Genomic DNA, 24,581 nt, shown 5'->3' with positions numbered 1-24,581 from the left:
GTGTTGTTAAGATACATGTTAGATATAATTAATAGTTTGAGGTGACTTATTTATTAATCCAAATGTCTTCTCTAAGCAATTTTATTTAATAAAACTTATATAAGTTACACTGTAAGCCTTGTAGCAATGTGTATTTTTGGGGTTTAAACTAATAATTCTTACTAACATGTGTACTGCAGTGGAAGTATTTTTGATATTTAATACATATAGTTAGTCTAAAAATTGCCTTAATTTTTTTAATGAAAAGTTCACAACAAATGAATATTATTTTGTAAATTCTTATAAATTTGTAATAACATAGCAGTTTTTGAGTTTTTTATATTTCCTTTAGAAAAACTATAACGTATACATATAAACCATGGTTACTTTTCGATAAATAAAGACCTTCCAAGTGCTGTATAATTAAAAGTAAACAAAATATTTTTTTTTAATCATGCTTATAATTTTTACAAAATATTTTTTTTTTAAATAGAAACTACATGGTAGGAAAGATCATAAATAGGAAGTATAACTATATGAAAAGATCATATAAACAATTTAAATTGAATTGTATTTTTTTTAAGATATTATAAAAATATGTTGCGTTTTCATTAAAATTGTTGATAATATCTGTGTTTGCAATTAGTTATTTTAATTTTTATTCTTTAAAAAGTCAAACTATTTCACAAAATTGCATAATTTTTATTAAAAATTTGAAGTAATTACATTGAGTGTGTTGATAAAACGTATTTTTGCGAAGACGACTTTATAAAGTCATGTAACTGCACCTCAGTGTGCATTTTTAATATAAAGTTTGCTACAGACTAAATATTATGTAAATCGTTACCTTTTGTGATAATTTAATAAATTGTATTACTTCGGTGACAATGTTAAATTTTTAACACATAATATTTGTTATTAACTGTATATATTGTAGAAAGAGTTCTGACTGTATAAGGCTTAATTAGACAGCTTTCTTTGTTGTTTTAATTTAGAAGCGTTTATTATTGCACCTCATTATATACGGTGTACTGAAAAAAATAAAATATTTTTATAATTATTTGTTTTTTTTTTATAAATCCCACTTTTATTTACAAGAGCGATTTGAGTTTCTAAGTGAGATCATAAGCTGCCTGAAGAGGCAGATGCGAAGGCTCAGATGAGAAATTATTTCTTACAACTCTTCTATTTAAAGTTATTATTTGTTGAAGCATCATGCTTAAATTTATAACGTCGTTGCTACAATTTATATATATTTACATGTTAACTATATGATTACTCTATATTATCTATACATATGTATTTTTTTATTTACGCTGTAAATAAGGTAAGGAAATATTAATTGTTAATATATAAAATATTGTACCCTTCAAATTTTATAATCAGTACTCTGTCTGAAGGTTCCCTGGAAGAGATTGCTGCTTTAGCTACAAGGACGCCAGTGGCCTCTTATGCAACTATTCTACTTAATAGAATAGACATATTATGTAACTGTTTCTAAAATAAATATAAAAAATAATAATAAAAAACATTGGCTTTAATAATATTTATTAAATAAAATATAAATGATTGAATAAACAATACATTAAATTGAACATTTTATTTACAAATTAATTCAGGCGATTTCTTGTTGACTAGGTACATACACATAAAGCTTAGCCAAACACAAATTTATACTGGAGTCAACATTGGCTGTCTTAATGTATAAATACTTCCGAGAATATTTTATTAAAATCATTGTTACAGGAAATTTAAGGAGATTGGTTAAAAAGCTTAAATTCGCTAATGTTCGCATTTTAAAGCCGCACATTCATATAGTTCGTTGCAATATTCATTTTAAGTTAAAATGGGAAAATGACAAAATTTAAGCGCGATATGGTATTTTTTTACAATTACCTTACAAGCTACGTAATGATTAATATGTATATAAAATAAATAATAACTGTATTATGTACTGATTGTGATTTCATCCAATCAAGCACATGCACGAAGACTTTAATACACAAAAGCCTTTACAAGTACTTAAACTTGATGTCCGTGTTAGGACAGACATTTTTAAACATGAAAATGACAATGATGATAATATTCGAATTTTTATTGAATATAATAGTGTTTTTTTAATAAAGTTAATTATAGACAAATGAAATTCGAAAATTCATGATTAGAAACAACTAGCATTAGCACCATACCATAGGGACGGTGTTAGTGAGCTTTTCCATGACAGCAAATGAACATATCCCTAGGCTGCTTTAATAATTTAATATGAGGATTGCCCCGACTGGTAGTCAAAGTGCTGTGTGCCTGGTGGGACGCGGTAACTGGTGTAACTGTGGTTTAAGGCATGTTGCGAGAAGAAGGACGAGTAGTCCTTTTTTACCTGTAACATCGAATTTTATATTAAACTTGTATGTTTTATATAATAATATTATTATTTATATTTTTAGGTTTCATGATTAGAAATATATATTTTATAAAACATAAAGAAATGAGCGTGATATGAAAATAAATTAAAATATTATCATTTTTTCCCTTAAACTTCTACTTTACGTACATTTAGTGCTTGAAAATGCTTTAACGCATTAAATTTATACTCTAGTATAAGTTTAACGCTTAATTAGGTTGCCATAGGTACGAATATAGCGCAAGAGGCAACAATCATATCTACGAGTGTCACGAAGACAGCCAGCATATTGAACTAACGAGACATGCTACTTATTTGCGGGCACCGTTGAGCTATGAAGGCGAGAAACAAAATTGATAATATTACCGAATGGCTACATTTAGCGACATGCAAGTGACTGATCCGAGTTGGTAAGTTTCTACAGTGTCAAGCCTAATTAAGAAAAAAAATAAAGAGATAATAATTATTAATGTTTATACGATTCGAATCTGTATAGCCAATTATATGATTCTACATTAAAAATTTACCATAATATCTAAACGCGTTAGCTTGTTACGTCTACCGATTTATTTAAGAAAGTGCTTTGAGTTAATAGAAGTATTTCGACAAAATAGTCACACAGGTCCGTAGCATCACTTACTAATGGCATATTAAAGTCCGGCATAGGTATACCGACTAGCAAGCGAGTCGGAACGCGATGGACGCTTAGACCTCGTTCATGGCAAGTAATTCGGCTAGTGATAACTGCCGCAGCTAAAACAGATAACGGTTTCGTTCAACAATTAAAGAATAATTCTATATAAATCGCTCTAAATTCTTTTATATAATTGGAAACTTTCGACGCCAATGTATAATTTGTTTGAATCCAACAACCGGTTTCTTTATTTTTATGTTTTCATTTATTTGTTGGCAGTCCAAGGAATCTTCGGGTATAGGGTTATATAGTCAAATACATATATAAATACAACGGTTATCACTTCACAGTTTAAAAAAATTTACATGTCAGCCTCATTAGTTAAAAGCAAACTAGGGTATGGTCCAATTGAAACCTAGTTGCCAGATACATTGGAGCAGCGTGGTAGTATAAGATCCAAACTGTTTCCTCAAAAGGGAGAGGAAGCCTTAGTCCAGCAGTGAAACATTAACAGGCTATTACTGTACCAGATACAAAACGATTGCTTAGAAAGCATGCAAAAACGATTCACACAATTTTATTTTACAGGATAACACAAAAGAGTGTCTTACATCACCCGACGTAAACTAAACGATGTGGTATTTTTACATAAGCTCATAAATGGTTACATCGGATCTGTTGAGCCGAATTTCTCAAGTTCACTGTTCACCCACAAAAGCGGTAAGCAGCTTTTATCGGTAAACGTAATATCGGAAGACGAAAATGTTACTGTACTTACTGCACTTCTAATTACTTATTATTTTTATTAACTTAAATATTTCAATTTAAGTTTTTGTGTAAAGAACGTGCATGATTAGTTTGGGACAATTGAAAATAAAATTATTTATTTTTCACCTTCAAAACACATTAATAAAATTATAAATTAACCTTGCGCGGTCTGCAAGCAGGTCCTTTCGCGAGTTGCCTCCTTGCTTCATTTTCTGCAGCCACAGCCTCTTTTACAGATTGTGGCGGCCACTTCTGGTCCCCACGCATGTTTATGCCTCCTGTTCAAACGTAAATAACATTATTTAAATAAATATGTTTTATATAAAATAATTAAAGCGATATACATCATATATTATGTAATGATACAAGTTTTGTTAGTCTTATTATAACCCAATAATCCTTCGTTACACATTTTGTAGACTTAATCAATTTCAAAGTTATATTTAATAAATTAACTAATAGGTAAGCTTTGCTAATAACCCTATATATTATTTACATTATAATCTACCTAATTGAATAAGCTCTCTTTTCGTAATTAATTTATAGTAAGTTTTGTATTATATTTACCGGTGCGTTTAGGAAAAAGAACTTTAATGTTTGTTTTAGTATTCCATAAAGTCTAAGAACGATATTTTTCTGATGTAATATGAAAGCTTTTACGTGTTACGAGTCAGTTTTGAAAAGCTTCGCGGAGACATATAAAAAAGCAGTTTTAAAAACAATATACTTACATCGACAAAGTGCTGTGTGCGAAGTTGTTCCAAGAAAATTACATGCTTTTATACTGTTATTGTAAGTTTTATTACTTGCAGCTTCAAAGGCATCAATAAAACACACAAGATTTTTAATAATATATCTCTACACAAATCTAACGACACAATTTATAGTTTATCAAAGATAAGTATTGCTAAAATATCAAATAAAGAAAAGTCTTTGTTTTGTTATTTATATGAAAATCGTAATAATAATAATAATTGAGTTAAACGAATGTGGTAGAAAATGATTTTAATAATACTTCGGTATCTGTAAATATAATTTTTCTATAAGTAAATTTTTTCCTGTCATAATAATAATAATATTTGACATATTATTTATCGACATCGTAATATACTCTAAATTCAAGTATTTTTTTACGAAATTGGATCTATTTAGACATATTCATGGCAAAGTATCCATCGAATGTTATAAGTTTCACTCGATTATTAATAATGAATAATAATGTAAAAAAATATGACAATATTTGATTTAAATGTATATATATAGTCCTAGTTATATTACATACCGCTGTTTATTTCAAATGCTAAATTGTTACATGGTAAAAATACCCGCATGAAAGGACAATCTGGCATTGGTCCCATGTCATAAACAACGTTAGTGTTATTGACTAATTAAGTATTTTATCACGATAAATAAATTGTATTATACCTTTAAATGAAGCTGTAGCGGGCTGGCTAGCAAATACCGGCGAAGGTTGTTGGTGTACGGGTTGTTGCGGGCGCAATGTTATGGTTGTCGGTGGTGGTTCAAAGGGTTTCTGTTGTGATTGGTACACGGGCTCAGAGTACTGCGGCTGTGGTGAGTATTGCGCTTGCGGCGAATACTGTGGTTGATTGTATTGAGGCTGTGAAATGTGAATTAGAATTTTTATATATAACTCTCCATTTAATTGCCTGTTTGTGACATCGACACGCTAAACTATTAAGCCAATTATGATAAATTTTTGTGTTTAAAATTTTGAAGTATGATATGACTATGAGAGCCGGATATATAACTCATGAAAAGTACCAAATGGATACGAAATGAGGGCTCTATAATTGACTAAAATATGATGCAAGCTAGAATGCATAGATATGTACATACATATATTGTTTCTATCTATAATTAACGGTTCTAAATACATCACTTTTTTTAATAAAGATTCGATGATTAAAAATAGCAGCGTGCGATCATGGTGTTAATCAGACTGATTAATAAGATCGTGGTGAACACTATATAAAATTTATAACATTGTGTATTGCTAAAGTTTTAAAAATAAAAAGTGACAAATATTGTAGTAACATGAGAAGTAAAACAAAATTGTACACCAAGTATCTGTCTCCGCAAAGTCAAAAACCCCTTCGTAGGGCAAGGTACCTATTTGCTGCTAGAATAAAATTCAACTGATATTTTAATATTTTGTCAATTAATAAATACAATTTCATGTTAATAAATAGGCGTTTTATTCAATAAAATTATTATGACAACATATGTATAATATATAACAAAAAGCGTAGAGTTAGTATTATTTGATTTTCATGCAGAATGTATAATAGTTTAATTGTATTAAATAATTTAATTAAAATAACTTTGAAGTTTTATTTGTGAAAGAATAACTAATAAAATAATAAAAAAAATTTTTTACTCGTTAATTTCGGTGAAATCTACATATTGAACCGGGGGAACTTTAAATTTAATCTTGTTAACGACGATTGCAAAAAGCTTATAAGAGCTCAGAGAATCATTTAATTCAGCGATCAAATGGGGATACAGATAAGATAACCTTTACCTTACTTATACAATGATTGCCGTCAATTGTTATCATTTAAAAACTAATTTAAATCAGATGATTATGTTATTATGAATATTCATGATATTGTTGCAATGCAAATGTAAATAGAGATAGCGTGACATGGTATTACTTTATATTTAAAAACAAATATCTACTTCACATTGTTAATAGCGATTTTACATAAAGCAATGTAAGTAGTAGGTACATACAAATTATCAAGTGTATGATCTCGAAAGTAGAACAAGACAATGAAATCTTCTAATCGATAAAGTGAATACATTCAATACAATGTGAATATTCTATGAACATTGCTTGTCAAATTGACAGTTTTCAATTGTACTTACTACACAGTAGTGAGTACAATTACACCTAGTGCAAGCCATTCACTTGTTGACTACAAGCTACCGCTAGTATTATCGCCACAAAGTTTTCACTTTAACACAACTCGTTGTTGGCATGCTTGTTCATTTTAGCTGTAATATGCGGCCCAATGACAAAAAAAGACATTTAGAGATTATCATTGAGGAAATTAATAAAATTAAAATTAAAAAAAAAAACTACAAAACACTAATAATAACGCCGTCAAGAGGTCATGCGTGCATCTTCCGCGACGAATCTGAGATAAGCACTCTACCTGGGGGGAAGTAGGGGCCGGAACGGGTGCCCAGCGGCTCTGTTGTTGCCGGTAAGGTTGCGCGCTAGGCGATAGTGGACCCTGGCGATAAGACGGGGCGACTGGGGAGGCGGTGAGACCTGGCCCCACTGGGATCAGCTTACTTAGCCCTGTGGCTTCTTGACGCCGTCCTTCGCAATGAGCAGGTTGCGACTGAGCCGCTTGGTATGATTGAGGAAACTGGTTTTGGGGTTGGATTTGGGGAGGTTGATATTGAGAGTGGTACTGAGGTTGTTGTTGAGGTTGTGGAGAATACTGTTGCTGTGGGGAATATTGTTGCTGGGACGGAGAATGCTGTGCGTTGTTGTAGTTTGCAGGACTCTGCTGTAGAGCATAAATATAACAATGTGGACTGTATCCTTTTTTATTTACGTAGATATAGAGTAATAAAATATTTTTATACATTGGTCGTAAATATAAAAATATACATACATATTTGAATAATTAAAACATGATACTGAATTAAATAAAAGTAAAAACTTGTAGGTAGCTTTGAGTAATTTTAATTTATAGCGACGAATGAAATACGAATTAGAAACTATTCTTTGATAAAGTCTTTGTGGAATATTAAATTGTTGGTGGAAAAAATATCAAAAAACTCGGCATGAAAATTTTGAAGAAAGGCTTGATTTATTTATATACATGAGTCGTGGTTTACTATAGTTGTTCATGCTATTATTGTGCTATCTAAGTTGAAGCGATATATGCAGCTCTTGTCTGTATGTACAAAAACTATATAATATGTATTCAATGAATTACCTGCTGCTGGTGATAACCGTTTGTTTCCGGCGTAGGGGGCCACACTACTTTCTTTTGGCCTGAAACAAAGTTAAATAGTGTAATTAAAACTTTAATAATATTCGGTTAAAAAAAAAACAAGAAAAATGAATATTCATTTTATTAACCAACATTAAAATGTCTGCCTTCGTATTGTCTGTATCTATCAAGATATACGATCTGGCTGGTTTCGGTGTAATCTGGAGAAAACACGTTCAATGTACAATACTGAGTTACTTATTACGTCACATTCTGCTTTAAATTAGCTTGGCCCAAAGTGTTTTTGGATTTGCGCCAGAGGATCGAAGAAAAAATAACCGGTTTTCATTTGAGACAAACATTTATATCTGTGAAAAGTGAAATTTATAGAGGATATTTATGAATTTTTATTTCTTTTTAAAATATGATTAACACGAAAAATTGCTGGCAATACAAGGTGCTTCTTTCTCTTTAAACAAATTAGCTGTAATTTGTTTTTGTATTTCACCAGTTTGCACACCACTGTTAATAATTAAATACATTTCTTTTGTTATTTCGTTTGGTTTGTAGCAAAGTTCTTACTTATGATATATAAACAATTATTACATTTTTCTACATTTTAAATTTGTTTCGAAAATGTAATTAAAACTCGTGCAAAATAGAAATATAAAAGTGTGTCTTTAAACAGTTTATTGTGTTTTTGTTAACATGTAATGAAAGGGCTGCATGCCAGCAACCGAAAGCACTCTGCGCGCATTTAAAAAAGTATCATATTATCGCTTAAATTTAATTTTGATCAAAATGTTTATATATGAATACCTTAAGAAAAAAATATTATACAATTCACATTTTGTTAAAGTTTATCTAAAAGTCTTTTAAAACAAACAATAATTAAGAACAGGTTTTTTTCTAATATCTAAGTAATTGTATAATAATATTACACACTGTAAGTCAATAATACTGATGGTATACATAAGTAATTTCGAATATGTAAGACTCACGGTATTAAGAAGCACGTCAGTCTTGCTGCTGGCAGATCAGGACTACGTATGAGTTCTCGACTCTTGCCAGGTGTGTAGGCGCGGAAATAACTAATACATATATTTCGAGACACCACACCTCTATGATACAGCTCGTGTCCCATTCGCGCTTATCTTTGTATAAATAAATCGAAATACTCACCTTATGATAGTCGCTATTGAAATGTAATGCAGGATGAAACAAAATAATAACACCCTTCAAATTGTATATGTGTAAATAAATATAAAGTTTTCTTTGTTATGAAAATTATCTTTATTTTATAATAGGGTAATTATAGCTCTACACAATTCAGCAATATATATTTTGAATATCTTGGAACCGTAAACTTTGATTCAAATTGGCGGCTTTGTTATCCTTAGATTATTATGATACATAGCCATAATTCTTAATTATCTAGCCCATTGAACCACGAACTGTTCATAAATTATATACAACATAGTTACTCGGGTATTCTAAAGAGTATTTATGACGTTCAAGACAATATTGTGTCAAACATATTATCTTTTTTTAGTTCCTATTTAACTCATTGACTCATTGGCATTGTTTGGCATAAAAGCAAATGACACGCAAAGCTGAATCATCACTCGACTGAATTAGCGATTGTTTACAAATTTATAATTATTATTATTTACGTGCCTTTTAGGTATAAGCCTACTAGAGAAACAGAATTTTTACCTTTAAATAAATATGATATCAAGATCCATATTAAATTAAAATATTTTTCTGTAATATTTTATTAAATTGATATGATTCATAATTATTACAAGGTAGGTATCAAAGTAACTGTAGTTACAAGGTTAATTGGCAACCACAGTATGTCATGCAATATTAATAATAACATTAATTATGTCAGCGTAATTATTTGAGATTATAAAATTATTTTTAATCAGTTTTGGGGTTGATGTTCAATTAGCGGTTACCGTATTTAAAGATTGTATATATATTTTACGTAAACATAAAATTAAGCACTTGTGCATAGATAAATTAAAATTTAACATGTTTTAAAATAAAGTCTTTAAATTGATTAAACTTGTTACTAAGACTAACTAACTAAGGAAGACTTAAATCTCGATATATTTTTACTGTTATTTCAATGTCAACCGATGAAGAAAAAATCATTATATATAATATTAGTTTTATAAAGATATGCGCTATTAGTGTTCACGTGTTGAAAGCAACAGGTACGCACTCGCTACATCTTTTCAGCGCGGTTTAATATTAAACATTGATTCATAGGACGCTCGCAAAAGTTATTGAGAGTTATCAAAAATAGTTATACGTTACGTCAAAGAAAAATGGTTGCTAGCTCAACCAATTATAATACCATAATAATACAATATTTAAAAACATTTAAAAAAATAATTGAAGAATTACGTTATTTTCATTTTATTACATTACTTATCTAAGTAAAAAATAAATAAATGTGCCTCTAATTAAATTTAGCACTATTATTGCCAAAAGTATTTGACTTTAAATTAAAATACTTTTGTTTTGGAAACATTATTATCATATCCATAATATATATTAGTAGTATATTTAATAGTACCTATGTCAAAAGTCTCTAAAAAAATAAAATATAAAAATAGTATAATAAAAAATAATATTTATTGTATTGTAGTATATTAAATATAATAAATAATTATTGTAGTTATATAATATCAAGGAACATACAAATTTACATACATAACATTACATACATACATAAGAGCCGAGATGGCCCAGTGGTAAGAACGCGTGAATCTTAACCGATGATCGTGGGTTCAAACCCGGGCAAGCACCACTGAATTTTCATGTGCTTACTTTATGATTATAATTCATCTCGTGCTTTATGGTGAAGGAAAACATCGTGAGGAAATGTGTCTAATTGCATGTGTCTAATTTCACTGAAATCTGCCACATGTGTATTCCACCAACCAGCATTGGAGCAGCGTAGTGGAATAAACTGCAAAACCTTCTCCTCAAAAAGACTTTAGCCCAGCAGTGGGACATTCAAAGGCTGTTACGGTTAAGGTATACAAATTTAAAATAAAAATTATTTTACTAATTACTATTTTGTCTAACATTTTCGTTGGTTTTCGTTCGCACTTAAATATCTACTAAAGATAACAAAGTACGACGAGCGAACTTCGAATACAAAATACCTTAAAATTCTTGCTAAGCTTTTCTAATACCAATGATCAATATTCACAGCAAGTAGGTGTCAAAAAATGACGTGTTATGATGATATGAGATTTTTTGTCAGTTGTATGTATTATTAGGATATTAGAACATAAATTATTAGACAGAAATAGATTTAATAAGAGTGTTCTTATGTTCTATTATTTACCTCAAAATAGTTACAAGATTGAAATTGTTTCAGTATGTAGTGTCGTATTAAAACATCAAGGTTTATCTCGCTTATATCGTGTTTATTTTTACACCTTCTTGCACTTCGCGAGCAACATACTTGTGACTCAGACACGTTAAATGTGTGCTAGACTACATGGACTCGATGCATCTATTCGAATAACATTACATTTTCATTGGTTACATGTGCTACGTGAGAGTGGTGTATTAATTTGATACTCCACCAACTAGGGTACCTTTAGTAGCCTTCATTAGTTCTGAATAAATATATGACGTGGAGTTGACTTGGCCGTTCCAACAACGGTCAGATTTCGTCTTTCTAGGCGGCCAAATCTGGTCAAATCTTCGCTTGGTGAAAACGAGATTTTCCAAAATCGCCTGGATTTGGGTGGGGTCTAACTCTGACAAAGCATTGATTTGAAAACGTTAGTAGGGACTTTGACTAAATCACAATGCCAATACTATAATCAAAACTGTATTGTATATGTCCAGTTTTTTTTTTATTTGTTTCGATTATAAAATGGCATTGTATATAGATATGTATATCAGATATACAATATTTGAATACTTACTTGGTAAGCCTTTTCGGTTTCGTTCTTCTTCCTCAAGCATACGCAGAACGGCTGAATTAGCAAGATTTGCCGGCTTATCGGTTACAGGGTTGTTAAAGTCAATTCTGCAAAAAAAGTATTGTTTTTTTCTCCATTATCATGTGAATGTGTGACTGGAATTGGACATTTTATAAGTATAAATAATAGTCTTCAGCATTTTTGAAAAAATGTTGTTTATTTTTTAATTATTTAATTTAGGTAGAGTGGCAAATGGGGTTACCTTCCTGGTGATATGTAGTACTAGTCACTAATGCTCAAATAAATTGGTTCATCCCTTAAATCATGCTAAATCTAACCTTAGAAACTAAGATGTAATGTCCATTGTGCGTGTAGTTACACTATTACTAACGCACATTAAGAAATATATAAAAATGAAAACCTGGCATACAAAAGATGTAATAAAACGTGTAATAGAAATTTTCTCTGTATTCAATGAATAAATTTCCAATGGTATTCAGAATGTCGATTACAAAAAAGTAACTTTATAGAGCGATACAGGAAACTTGTCGTGGGAACCCGGAGCAAGAACTTGTGACAAAGCGTTAGAGTTAACTTTGCGTTGATTGTATTTCGCAGTTTCGAATTCTATCAATCAATGCGTATGGACGCTTAAAACAAAATCTAATTAGAGCCTTAATTAATTCCATTGTAATTAATTACGTTTCAGGTTAGAATTCTTTTTTATCCAATTTATTTAACAACATTTATTAAATAAGACAGTCATAACATTTGAAGGATATTTATTACGTCTGTTTGTCGCACTCTTTTGTTTTTCAAAATATATAAGATTATGACTTAAGTGTCAATTAAGGATATATTAATTAAATTTAAATGTTTTAATACTTTAGTATTAACGAATGAAAAAATGATCTCTGTTCTAAAACTCTACATTACAGTAATAGCATATCCAAAATTACGCTAATACAATAATTTACCTAAGCGTCCCATATATCATTGCAAAAAGACTATTATACTGAATACAGACTTATTCGTTTGTTTCGGAGAACATTAGCTGTCGTCTGGATACTTTGATTAATTTATTATTTTAGTAACAAAAATCTTATAAGTCGATACTTATTCACGAACTCGATACAAATTTAATTAAAGTTCCCAGCTACTTTTTACGCGTTGTAAAATATTATTATGACATCTAATTGGGATGTATATGTGTGTATACATATTATTAATGTTAACGACGTTTTCCAGTATTCTTGTTCACAATATTTACAATTGAGGTCATATAAAGAATCAGGTTTGTTTTCACCTCTCAGTACCTTTATTGGTAACGAGATCGTGTGTCAGTGTCACATAAATCACGTGCAATGACACATGATAAACAAACACATATTATTATTATTATAAAAAAATCATAAAATATTGATATACATTAGTATAGTTGCAATATATCTAACCACTCTACTTTTCCCTGAATAAATATTTTATATATTTATTAAAATAATGTTGATTATTTTTATTTATAATTATATTTTCCACAGGAGTATAACATTTGTTACGAATAATAGGACTAAAATTGTCAATCTGAGTGTTCGAATATGACCACACATAAAAAGCTCAACAAATTAATTATCTCTGTTAGAAAATTATAAAAAAATATATTGAATTTAAATATTATATATGTTGGAAATATTATATTAATTCACAATGTTATCATCATGTAGAATATTAAATACATACTATCGTAAATGTAGTAAACAGTAACAGTAAAGGCTGTTAGCCTTGTTAGTGAATATTTGTCACATTTTAAAATATATCCCAAAAGAGGTCTTATCTAACATATTATAGTCAATTATTATTAATTAAAATTTAAATTAAAATACATATTTAACTTTATAATGTACTTACCTATTCCTTTCAATGACAATAGCCATATTGCGCTTACAATTAGTTACGGTTTAATTAGCAATAACTTCACTGGATATACTCGTATTATTGCCGCAAGTATCAACTGATATTTATTGAAGGGATTCAATAAATTTAAACCCTTTAGTGTAGTGTAACTTTTCAATTGTTTGCCCAATTTATTCTTCCAGGATGTTTGTTAACAATGTGTTATAAGAAATTGTATTAATGGTTTTAATTTATCGATTTTGCTGCGTAGAGCAGAAAGCAATGTAAAGTTTTATAAATAGTCAATGCATTTCTAGTGCGATCGCACTTATATTCATAGCACGTTATTTAAAACAACAATACGATATATTATAAATGAGTTATATTTTATCTAATTTAAAAGTTAGGTTATAATTTCTCGCGTAAACGCATTACTATGCGTCGACAGGCCGTGCTGTATACTGCGCAGGCGCATACGCCGGCATCGATGTCTCCAATTTACTATATGAGTGGTGACTACACACGGTTAAAACTGTACCAATTGTTACCAATACTTATATATACTATATATTTTTTCTTATATTAAATTATATTTTAGAATTCATATAAGCTATTTTCTCGTCGTGGGTTCGCAGGTAGAATGTTAAAACTAATATACGTGATTGTAGACTAATTTCAAAAACTATATATTAATTTGAGTTGATATACCGAAAAAAATACACAAAAAACGATTAGAATAAGTTGAAGATTGAGGGGGCACCCTGGAAAGACAAAAGAAATGGTAGATAATTCATTTGATTCTACGTTTCGAATCACAAGTTTTCTCTTACTATCGGGCCTCTTTGTCTTAGTTTAAGTTGTGTGTTGATTAATCGATAGATCATCTTAAATAGTTGTGACACAGAATCAGAGAAAGTTACTTTTAAATAATTTAAAAGTATGTTTGTTAGTTGTTCGGTTAGTTCAAAGCATTCTATCAGATCCTTTATCAGAATCTGCTAGGATGCGCTTGGAATTTTCTTTAGGAGCAATAAATTCTAATGAATATTATAAAAATTTAAAAGGGATACTGGGACTGACGTGCCTGTGTAGGATAAAATTCCCTAAATTAAATTAGAATAAAAAAATATGCAAGTTTACTTGCACCACTGCATTGAAGTAATAAGATTTAAAAAAAATTACTATTTTTATTGTTATAATTAAAGTATCGTAGAATTATATTTATTATTTTTTGTTGTTAAACTTTGACTTAACACCGAATAGGCTGAGTTTTATTAAGTATTAGTAATATTAACTAAATTGAAATATATTATTTTGGTATCCCTTCAAAGCTATATGGGAATGTCTGTAATGGAAACGGGAAGTTAAATTTCATCTACACAAATGTCAGTGACCCGAAGACGCGCATGACGCCAAAATGCCTATTGAGGCACTTGTAAAATTTTAACGATGCATACATGAAATAGTAATTATGTGAAGACAACAACAAAATATCTTTAGTGTTCACAACATAGACGTTGTCTATAGAATCTATATTATGTCTATGAAATCTGTGTATATAGAAGTACTGCGAACGAATTTTAAAGTTTTCTTTTATTTAGTTAATTTTATATTAATATACATACAATATGACAATATTATATTTATCTGTATTTGTATATATGTGGGTTTGCTATAGAATTTTAAGCAAGTTCCTAAATAGGTTATCAATAATTTAATGTTATTGTTAATTTAAATTCTTAATTTTGAAAACGATTGAGTTATGATCAATACTTTTGGAGCTGTTGATAATAAAATCCAGTGGAGGAAAATGGATTTATTTGAAACAAAATCTATTTGCGTTTATAATTTACCCTTGTTTGGCGGTGAAGAAAAACATTTTCCTTAGTCCAACAGTGCTATATTAAAATGCTGATCCATTTTACTTAGGGGGTAAGGGGGAGAACAACAATACCATCTAGTCGACCCCAAACGCCAACCTCACCTGCCCCCTGCTAGATAACCGACGAGGCCCTGGCAACCGTGCTGTGGCGGTATAACCACTAACACCTGGATGGGTAACCTGACAGAAGAGGAGAAATAATCTCCAAAAGTATTAGTGCAGAAGGGAAGGGGAAATTACTGCAACTATCCTTCCTGAGAAAGTCGACATGAAAGTACGAACAGAGAGAATACGATTGCCATGCGATAGGAACCGGCGCCGTTCTACGTCCGGGGCTTTTTATAGGGACATATAGCGAAGGCTCGTGAGGCGAATAACATCTGTGCCGAACAATTCATAATACTTCATGGCGACCACGACCGCTCTGACAAGAGTGTCACGACGAAGAAGATAAAGAACATTTTACTTTTAAAAATTATTCAACTATATTTATTACCCCGTTTCTTAATCAAGCAATGCATTGTTGGTCACATTTTATGTTGATAACTATTTAAAGCAAATTGTTTTGATCACAATACATTAAATGTGCCAAATAAAATTCCAATGCGTCATTATGATCAAAGACTGCGTCATTGTGCATTTTATATTTATATCACCTATATATATTTCTTAAAGTGAATCATAATTTATTACTTTTATTGGGCAATATTTCTTCAGTCTTAACGTAATTTATTTTTTCTATCACACTCGAAAGAGGAACGGCGGAACTTTGTAATGCAAAACGCTTCTAATAAGTAGTTTAAGTCAGTCGAAGCGATTAAATAACAGTGACAACGTTCTGGAATTGTAAGGAAAAACCCCGTATAAAATAAATATAGTCTATGATGAAAGGCGATCGGTATCTATAAGATCCATTATCTGTCTACTTTTGAACTGTCTACAGAAAAACGTTCTTAATGTTTTTTTTTTTAATTTCAATAAATATAGTTATCTACCATAAAAAACTTTAGCTTGTTCATTAAAATAATTTAATATTAATGATGTTTATCTAGTTAAGGAATAATTAAACTGTAATGTAGAATTGTCGAATAATATCCATCTAAAACATTCATAGTAAATTCAAAACGAAATTTTCAAACAAGTGTACAATATCCTTGGCAGTTGACACAAGTGGTTTTGCTGTCAACAATAGCATCCTAATTATATATGAGTAATTCTTAACATCTTATTTGTATCTTTTTATTCTTATTATAATTATGCTGCTTAAAAATATCACAACTTAATTAAAATATCTTTTAATTTTAATAGTCTTAATCATAGATGTGACAGTGTGTTTCTTTATTTCAATTCAATTCGTAAGGGTTGAATCTGCGGAAATCTGAAGTTTATTTTGACAATCGTTTTAAATTTTAATATATTATTTAAATATTATCTCTTTATTTATATAATGATATCAAATGTAAACAAAGATATTTGGACATCTTAATTGATTCTTTTATATCTAAAATATGGTAACTGTAATAACAAGTTTGAAATGTATTTAAAAGAGTGTTTTTTGCTTAATAAGTACATATACATGATAAAAACAGTTTTATTAATTTCCAAGATCTAAGCTTTTTTTTTTAAATTTTAAAATAGTAATTCATATGTAATACCGACTGGCACTTACTATTTAACCACACTATATTTTATCTCGTGTGGACTTTGCGAGTTTGTAATATTTAGAGTTTTGCATTTGTGTTCGCCCTTCAAAGGCTATTTGTTTAGGCTTAGTCGGACGCTAACTCTCCGTTAGGTGAGAAACCATGTATTGTTTGTGTTACGAACCCAACAGTGCCGTTCTCGAGGTTCTGCAGGTGCTTGTTAAGTGTCTCCTTGATATTTTGTTGTGAGTACAAGCCGATGGGCGAGTTGAATTGCTTGTGCACTATCTTCGGACCTGTGGCCATTTTGAAGTCGTTCGTTGCGCTGAAATATTATCAGGTCATAAATATATGTTTCTGGTTGCTTAAAACAGACATAAGCGTATTTTTGATTATTTTCTTACGTAATAAAAGTATATAACTTTTTAGTTATTGACAATAGAACGTTTTATTTTAATATCGCTTGCAATGAATTACTTATTTTTTTATTTCTACATACATACATATACAAACATACTTAAATTGTTTATATGACAGTGTTTATGAATCTTAAATATCGATAGCTATCTATAGATATATTTTATAAACATTAGATATAATACATACATTCACACAAAAATAATTCGAGACAAATGATAAATATATAACCAAGAATTATATTACAGATTTTTTTTTTATCTTTTTATCCTCATTAATTGGAAAGATGTATTTACGCGTTAGACATAAGAAAAATTGGATTGTCAATTTTTATCCTCCTCATGAGGTAATTTTATTACGTTCTCGTAAGATTCATGCCTCGGGTTAGAGACGAAGCTCGACGTCTTATTACGATTTTATTAGCCCTGGCACCGACGACGATGGCTATAATATTTTTTCCGAAACACGTGCGAGACAGGTAGCTTTAAGAAAATAACTTACCGATACAAGCATATTTTTATGCAATGGTGGAATATTATCGATATGCTTGTATATGCTTGTTGATAATTTTAGAAATTTTGCCTTGTAAATTTAGGAATTTGCCAGATATTACGTGGTAATCACATTTTAGTTAAGTGTTTGTTATCTTGATATCATCTTGCATTGCCTTTTCATTAATTTGGTTGTTATTTTTTTCTTTATTTATATATAATGAGGCAGATATTAATAACTAATTATTATTTCTTCACTGACAATGATTTATTTATTTGAGGATAAGACATTTAGTGTTCGCAAAGTCATAACAAGCAAATATAAAAAAATAATTATTATTTATATTAAAATAGCAAGTAGCTGACATCAGAAATTTTAATCAAAAATCTTGTATTTGTGAGTGTATAATAAATGAAGTTATATATACTATAATTAAATTTCTTTTAAACCATAAAACTATTCAACATTCCATTCACGGAATACAGTTTGTATAATTTTAATTAGGACGATTCTAATGACATCTCAGGCTTTTATTGCAAGCAACTCAAATTTGTACCGGATAGTATTCGACATAGATACTCAACAAATGTGAAGTAATTTGAATGTCATAAACATTTCGTACTTATACGTTGATTCAGATAACAAATCAAAGAGTGTTGAGGAAAATGTGTGGGCGCGACTAAAAAAGTTCGCATTTACTGCTCGAAAGATACGTTATTTAAAGAATACGCCGACAGACGATTCGATTTTTAAATATAATACAGAAACACGGATTCGCTACACAATTAAGATTTTTTCGTCAAGATAAAAGTTACGTGTGTGTGAGTGCGTTTATTTCAAATATATAATTCATATTTTATACAGAAACATATTACAATTATTGGTCTTATCCTTAGCTCAAATAGTAAAACATTGTCCTGCTGTCCTTAAAAAACGATTTTTAAGCATCTGCTACTTAATAATATCTTTTTTTTTATCATGGTGTTGTATTTTATGATAAAAATCAATAAGGTACAAGGGAACTACATAAAATTTGTAATTCACCTTGAAAGTAGTTTATTGCAGTACATTAAATGTAAAGTATATTGGCCATGTTCTATTGCATTTTAAAAATAAGGAGCTTTCAGTTATATCAATATCAATTAAACAAACGAATTTTTAATTTTTAATAAGCTAGTGAGAATGATTTAGAAGAGTTAACAAACCATAAAAAATTTTAGCATGAACCCTTATTCCATTTTTTTAAATACTATTATTTGTTGAATTATTCGTTGACGTATGTAAATCAAAATGCCATTATAGAGATAATTTTTTTATTTTTTTATTTTGCCAGGAGGGCAAATGACTCTACTCCACCTGATGGTAAGTGGTTGTAGAGTCCAAACGTTAACGATTTGACGTTATTGTATATTTGAAGTATGTATATGTGTTTCATTTCCGCGTAATATAAGAAGGCGATGTAAAGTAAAAAAGGTCAAGGATACTTGAAATATTACATATAGTTTGAAAAATTAAAACAGTATGACTGAAATAGCTTAAATGCCAATACAGCTGTTCGTTGTGACAAGGTTAACAATACCGTCATCAAGGATGAAAATATATCTGTCATATCATCTGGACTATTCTTGTACATGTGGTGTACAAGAATAGTTTTAAATTATTTTAAAACACGTCTCATATACTAATCATCTACATGCAAGTGCATATAATTATGTGTTCCTATATTACATTTACCGTTAAAGTTATTAAAGGAAATTACAACATGCACGTTAGTTTTCTCCATGCTGACGGAGCGCATTCTACCTATTCGTGAAAATGAGACGCGCTATTTTCAGTATCGTGAAGTAATGTTGATTATTTTTGTAACAGAATATTCGAGCGCAGAGTTAGTCATGGATTTGGACGTTGTCAGATGACGAATGAATAAAAAAATCACGTACGTTTAAAGCGTTTATTAGTGCAAATGTTACTTGAAGCGTTGAGCTTTGTGAGTCAATAATACCTTGTGCGGCGGAGAGGTTCGTGCGAGCGACGGCGGTGCCGGACTCTAACTGAGCTCGAGTAAGCGGCGCGCCCACACTGCGGCGCAAGAGCTTGCGACCTCACCTGTAATGCTTCATGAAATTCATAATACGTACGACTGTATACTACGTTGTTTCATTAAAAACATATATAACATGTACTTAATGAAAAGTTGTGTAAGTACTATTATAAAATAAGCTTATAAAATTTTTAAATTTCTATAGTTAAAATAAAAGTTTAAATAAAGCTGATTTTTCATAATGAAAAAATACAGGTCATGAAATAATAATAAAGATCATGAAATAAAAATAAATTACTTTGTATAAAACTTATTTAAATGTTTTACGAAATTTTCACGTTGCAGTTGAACAAATTCTCTTACCTTTGAAAAACAAAGCGTTATGTTTCGCAATGCTTTCCTTGAACTTCAACTCCCGTGCACTAATGACTGTAATGAGCTATGACAGACGTCTCTGGTTAAGACGGCTTCTGGCCTGCGAATGAACTAGCACCTTCTATAACAAAATATGCGACATTTTTATTCGCTATTTTTAACCTAGCAAAATATATGAAAGCAAAACATAGTTTTAAATTCTTTTTATTTCAATAACGTTCTCCTCGTAATAAACATCAGGGTTATTGCTCTCTTTTATATGTTTCCGGTTCAACACAAAGAAATTATTTGTGCCTTACTAAAAATGTATGGGAATTATAAGAAAAAATATTATAGAGGTAAAAATTAGTCTGTTCTACATCGTTAAACATTGTGATTTATTCTTTTATTTGCTAAGGATAACTTTACAGAACATATAAATATTAAGCTGTTGAAGCTCTTAAAAATCAATTAAATAACAAATATATTTTAAGAATAGACAATAAAAGCAAATAGACATTCTCGAAATAAAAAAGTTAAATTTATACTAATGAGCAACAGAAACGAAAGTACATTTGTTTGATGAATTGAGTGATAATTTTATTATTATTTAATAATAAAATCAGTGCAATGAAGTACTTATTTTTAATCTTCAAAAATGTTTTAATTTCGCAAAAAATAACATCGGAACCCACAAACTTTATTATGATAACATTATTCTTATATTAAACCTTACTAATATTTTAGATGCGAAAATGGGTTTGTTTATTACACTTGTTTGTGTTTCATCATTATGAAATGTTGCATACACGATCACGATCAGGGGTTAAGAAAAAGACATAGGATAACACATCGGCCCCCCTCAAACGGTTGAGAAGCCGCGGAAAAAAACTAGTAATTATATAATCAGACAGTAATTGGGTTTTCTATTAAAGTGGTACTATTACTCCTGAATTTATATGCTGTGGCTCTCTCGCTCGTCAGACAGAAACAGATGTAGTTATTTATTAGAAGAAAGACAAGTGCATGATGAATTTGCAATAACAACAAGGCTTTCCACTTGTATTACTACAAAAAAACTTGTTACTTCTAATATTCAATACAAACATAAGCTTTGTTCAATGGCAAAGTCAAAGTACGAAATATTTTATTTATAGTTAGATATAAATAGATGAACAGGTGGGATGTGTGTGTAGGTAACGCATTTCAAATACCTAGGTTTTATGTTCGTATGTAAACTCTCTCGCAATAAATACTGCATGGATGTCTATCATATGTTGATAATGAATATCCCAGGTCAAGGCTGCTATAAACCTTTATATTTTAACTTATTAAAAAATACATCTAATGTATACAGATTGATTACTTTGCAAACATTTCTTAAATAATATTTTGCTTTATATTCGTACAAGGTTTATACCGACACAGTATACAATTGTTATAATAATAATATTAATCGATTATCATAAATTGTTTTTGGCACGTATGAATAAAAGTATTTCTGTGATAAATTTCACTTGGCACTTAATATTTAAAATTTACGACGTTGTTCTCTCTTCTTTTTCTTCTCTTGAATCTTCCCAAAGTTGTTTCAGACGAGGGGTAACGTTACAATATAAATAAATGTAAGAATAAGAGACAATTTATCAGTCATTTTAAAAAATATTGTGTCTCATACATAGTTTTAAAAGCACTGATTATAAAAAAACACGTTGGGGTATTAAAAATATATATATTGAGAACCATACAATCATTATTAATTCTTTATAAATATAGACTATGCTACTAAATGTATTATGTGAAAAACAGATAAATATATTGATCCCTTCTCCATACGGTTTTAATAGCACTTAATATACTCGTAGCACCATTGTAGTTTTCTATTCATAAGAATTTTTGGCCAGAAACGAATACGCAATCTTGTGGAAAGGTCGTATTCGCTCTTGACATTCGTATGACATCTATGTGTTCTTATATTATAAATATGTCTTAATAAAAAATATGCGAAGTAACTGGTTTTGTATTATATTTTTTTAAATTAAATTATTTATTTTTTTGTAAAATTAAATGAAGTTGATAAAATAAGCTAAAATATATCAACAATTTAGATATATTTTATATAGGTATGTCCTACAAGTATAATATGAACGTTTCATATAAATATATAAATTATGGCATCAAAGAGTATCAAAGTGCTTTAGCTTTTGATCGCATTCCACTCTACGTACGCATTGCATGCATAGTACGTAGTTGGTAAAATTAATTTCTATACGTTCAATTCGATTTTACGGTGCTTTGGATATATGACGGTTTCCTAACAAGTGAAATAGTATTCTAGTAAGCTGCGAATATAATTATTGTATATGATAAATTTTTTTTTTATATGATAACCGTGGCGGAAAAGTCTACCTGAACTCCTTGGACAAAAAAGACCGTGTGTGCCGAATGAGTCCGCCTCCTTTTCACACGGGCATCTGTGCTCAAAGCACAGCGGATTTTCCAGTCGGAGATCTATTATCAGGCACATCCATTCATTGTCTAAGAGTGTCTCAAGATTATTAGAAGACATATTTTATTGCATGCAATAAGTTTAAAGTTAGTAAAGCTGGTAGAATACCACGGTTGAAATATGTTGTGTAACGTAAACCAACTGTGAATCCCAGAGCTTTTGCTTGATAACTTCCTTTTTAATAGTTTTTGTGTATTTACAATCTAATTTGTTTAATTACTAAAATAATATTAAATAACATAAAAAATAAAAAGTTACATAATATACAGTAAAATAAGAATAAAGATTAGCTCATATATCATATATGCTACGCCTATATTTACAATTTTTGTAAAATAAATCAGTAAAGAAATAAATCATGATAATCTTAACTCTAACGGCACATACGCGAAAAAGTTAGTTCAACAAAGATCAGCGAGGTCACATGTTCGACTGTGAGGATATTAGAAAAACTTACCTATACCTTGAGTTGATCATAGAAATGAGTATATATTTTTCTATAAGATATATTAAACAACCGAAAAACGGATACTTATTTTTTTTATTACTTTAAATCCAATAAATAATCAGTTAGAAAATCGCATCTTATTGCTTAATGATTAACTTTTAAAGTTTATACGTTAAAAAATATTATAATTATGAATGCTACAAAATATTTTAAACACAAATTCAATGGCGCTTACTCGGGTTTGAACTCGCAATCTTGGGCTAAGATTCACATGTTTTCACCACTGGATCATCACGACCATTCTTTTACTGTTTGCTGCTAAATATTATCTTTGTAAATTGATAAATATTTCATGAATTACTTTAATAAATGGAATTTATTTTAGAATATGCTCCAAACCGTCTCCTCAAAAGGGAGAGGAGGGCTTAGCCCAGCAGTGGGACATTAACAGGCTGTTACTGTACTGTTACTGAATTACTTTATGTTGTTAAAAGAATCGATGTGTTTATAATTTTATATAGCTGCTTGCCCCGACTTCGTACGGGTAAAATAAAGATTTTATCCCGTGCATTTATTAATCAATAAAGTATAAACATTCGTCAATCGATCTATGCGCCTATACAGTAAAGTTCTAAGTGATTGCCTCGCTGATCTAGTGGCTAGATATAAGGCTACAGCCCCGAGGTCTTGAGTTTAAATCCCAGGTCAGGCCAGTAAAAAGTTATTAAGTTTTTCTGTCAAAAATTTCAGTAGCATAGCAGAAGTCTGGAAGTTGGAAGAGTGTACACTCTTGTACCTCGGAAAGGCCGAAAACAGAGTGCACCTGTGCTGCGCACACACTTGTGCACTGCCTGCGCAGTTGGCTAATCTCCCTCAAGTTTGGCCGCCGTGGCCGAAATCGGACCGGATGAAATTATTGTTATTAATAAAGTGCTAAGGGCATATAATAATATATATGCATAAAGCATATAACACGCCGAGATGGCCCAGTGGTAAGAAAGCGTGACTCTTAACCGATGATCGTGGGTTCAAACCCGGACAAGCACCACTGAATTTTTTGGTTGGCGTGGTTGGTAGATACTTGCCTTTCACAACAAAGGTTGTGGGTTCGATTCCCACCCAGGACAGACATTTGTGTGCATGAACATGTCTGTTTGTCTTGAGTCTGGGTGTAATTATCTATATATGTA

At 30.1% G+C, this 24,581-nt stretch overlaps 1 protein-coding gene across 8 annotated transcripts; it reads right to left on the bottom strand.

Annotated features, from left to right (window-relative positions):
- Positions 1-1,510: 1,510 nt before the first annotated feature.
- Positions 1,511-20,555, bottom strand: LOC126768968 (uncharacterized). 8 transcript variants are annotated; one of them, XR_007669287.1, is made up of 11 exons: positions 20,444-20,550; positions 20,042-20,145; positions 17,315-17,455; positions 11,719-11,822; positions 11,383-11,547; positions 7,763-7,821; positions 6,965-7,327; positions 5,208-5,403; positions 3,942-4,060; positions 3,021-3,133; positions 1,511-2,356 (listed from the first exon to the last, which is right to left on the bottom strand). XR_007669287.1 is itself a non-coding variant. In XM_050487473.1 (10 exons), exons 3-10 carry the CDS (start codon positions 17,434-17,436, stop codon positions 2,237-2,239), a joined length of 1,245 nt encoding a protein of 414 aa, XP_050343430.1. In that variant the 5' UTR covers positions 17,437-17,455; positions 20,042-20,145; positions 20,444-20,555; the 3' UTR covers positions 1,511-2,236. The 8 variants fall into 8 exon arrangements, 7 of the variants coding, with proteins under 7 accessions (XP_050343430.1, XP_050343428.1, XP_050343435.1 ...); XM_050487473.1 differs by lacking the exon at positions 3,021-3,133 and having other exon boundaries at positions 6,965-7,324; positions 20,444-20,555; XM_050487471.1 differs by lacking the exon at positions 3,021-3,133 and having other exon boundaries at positions 20,444-20,548.
- Positions 20,556-24,581: the final 4,026 nt, after the last annotated feature.

The sequence above is a fragment of the Nymphalis io genome, chromosome 6 (genome assembly GCF_905147045.1).
Source record: "Nymphalis io chromosome 6, ilAglIoxx1.1, whole genome shotgun sequence".
In the NCBI taxonomy this organism is placed as follows: domain Eukaryota; kingdom Metazoa; phylum Arthropoda; class Insecta; order Lepidoptera; family Nymphalidae; genus Nymphalis; species Nymphalis io.
This window is presented reverse-complemented; position numbering and strand designations above follow the sequence as displayed.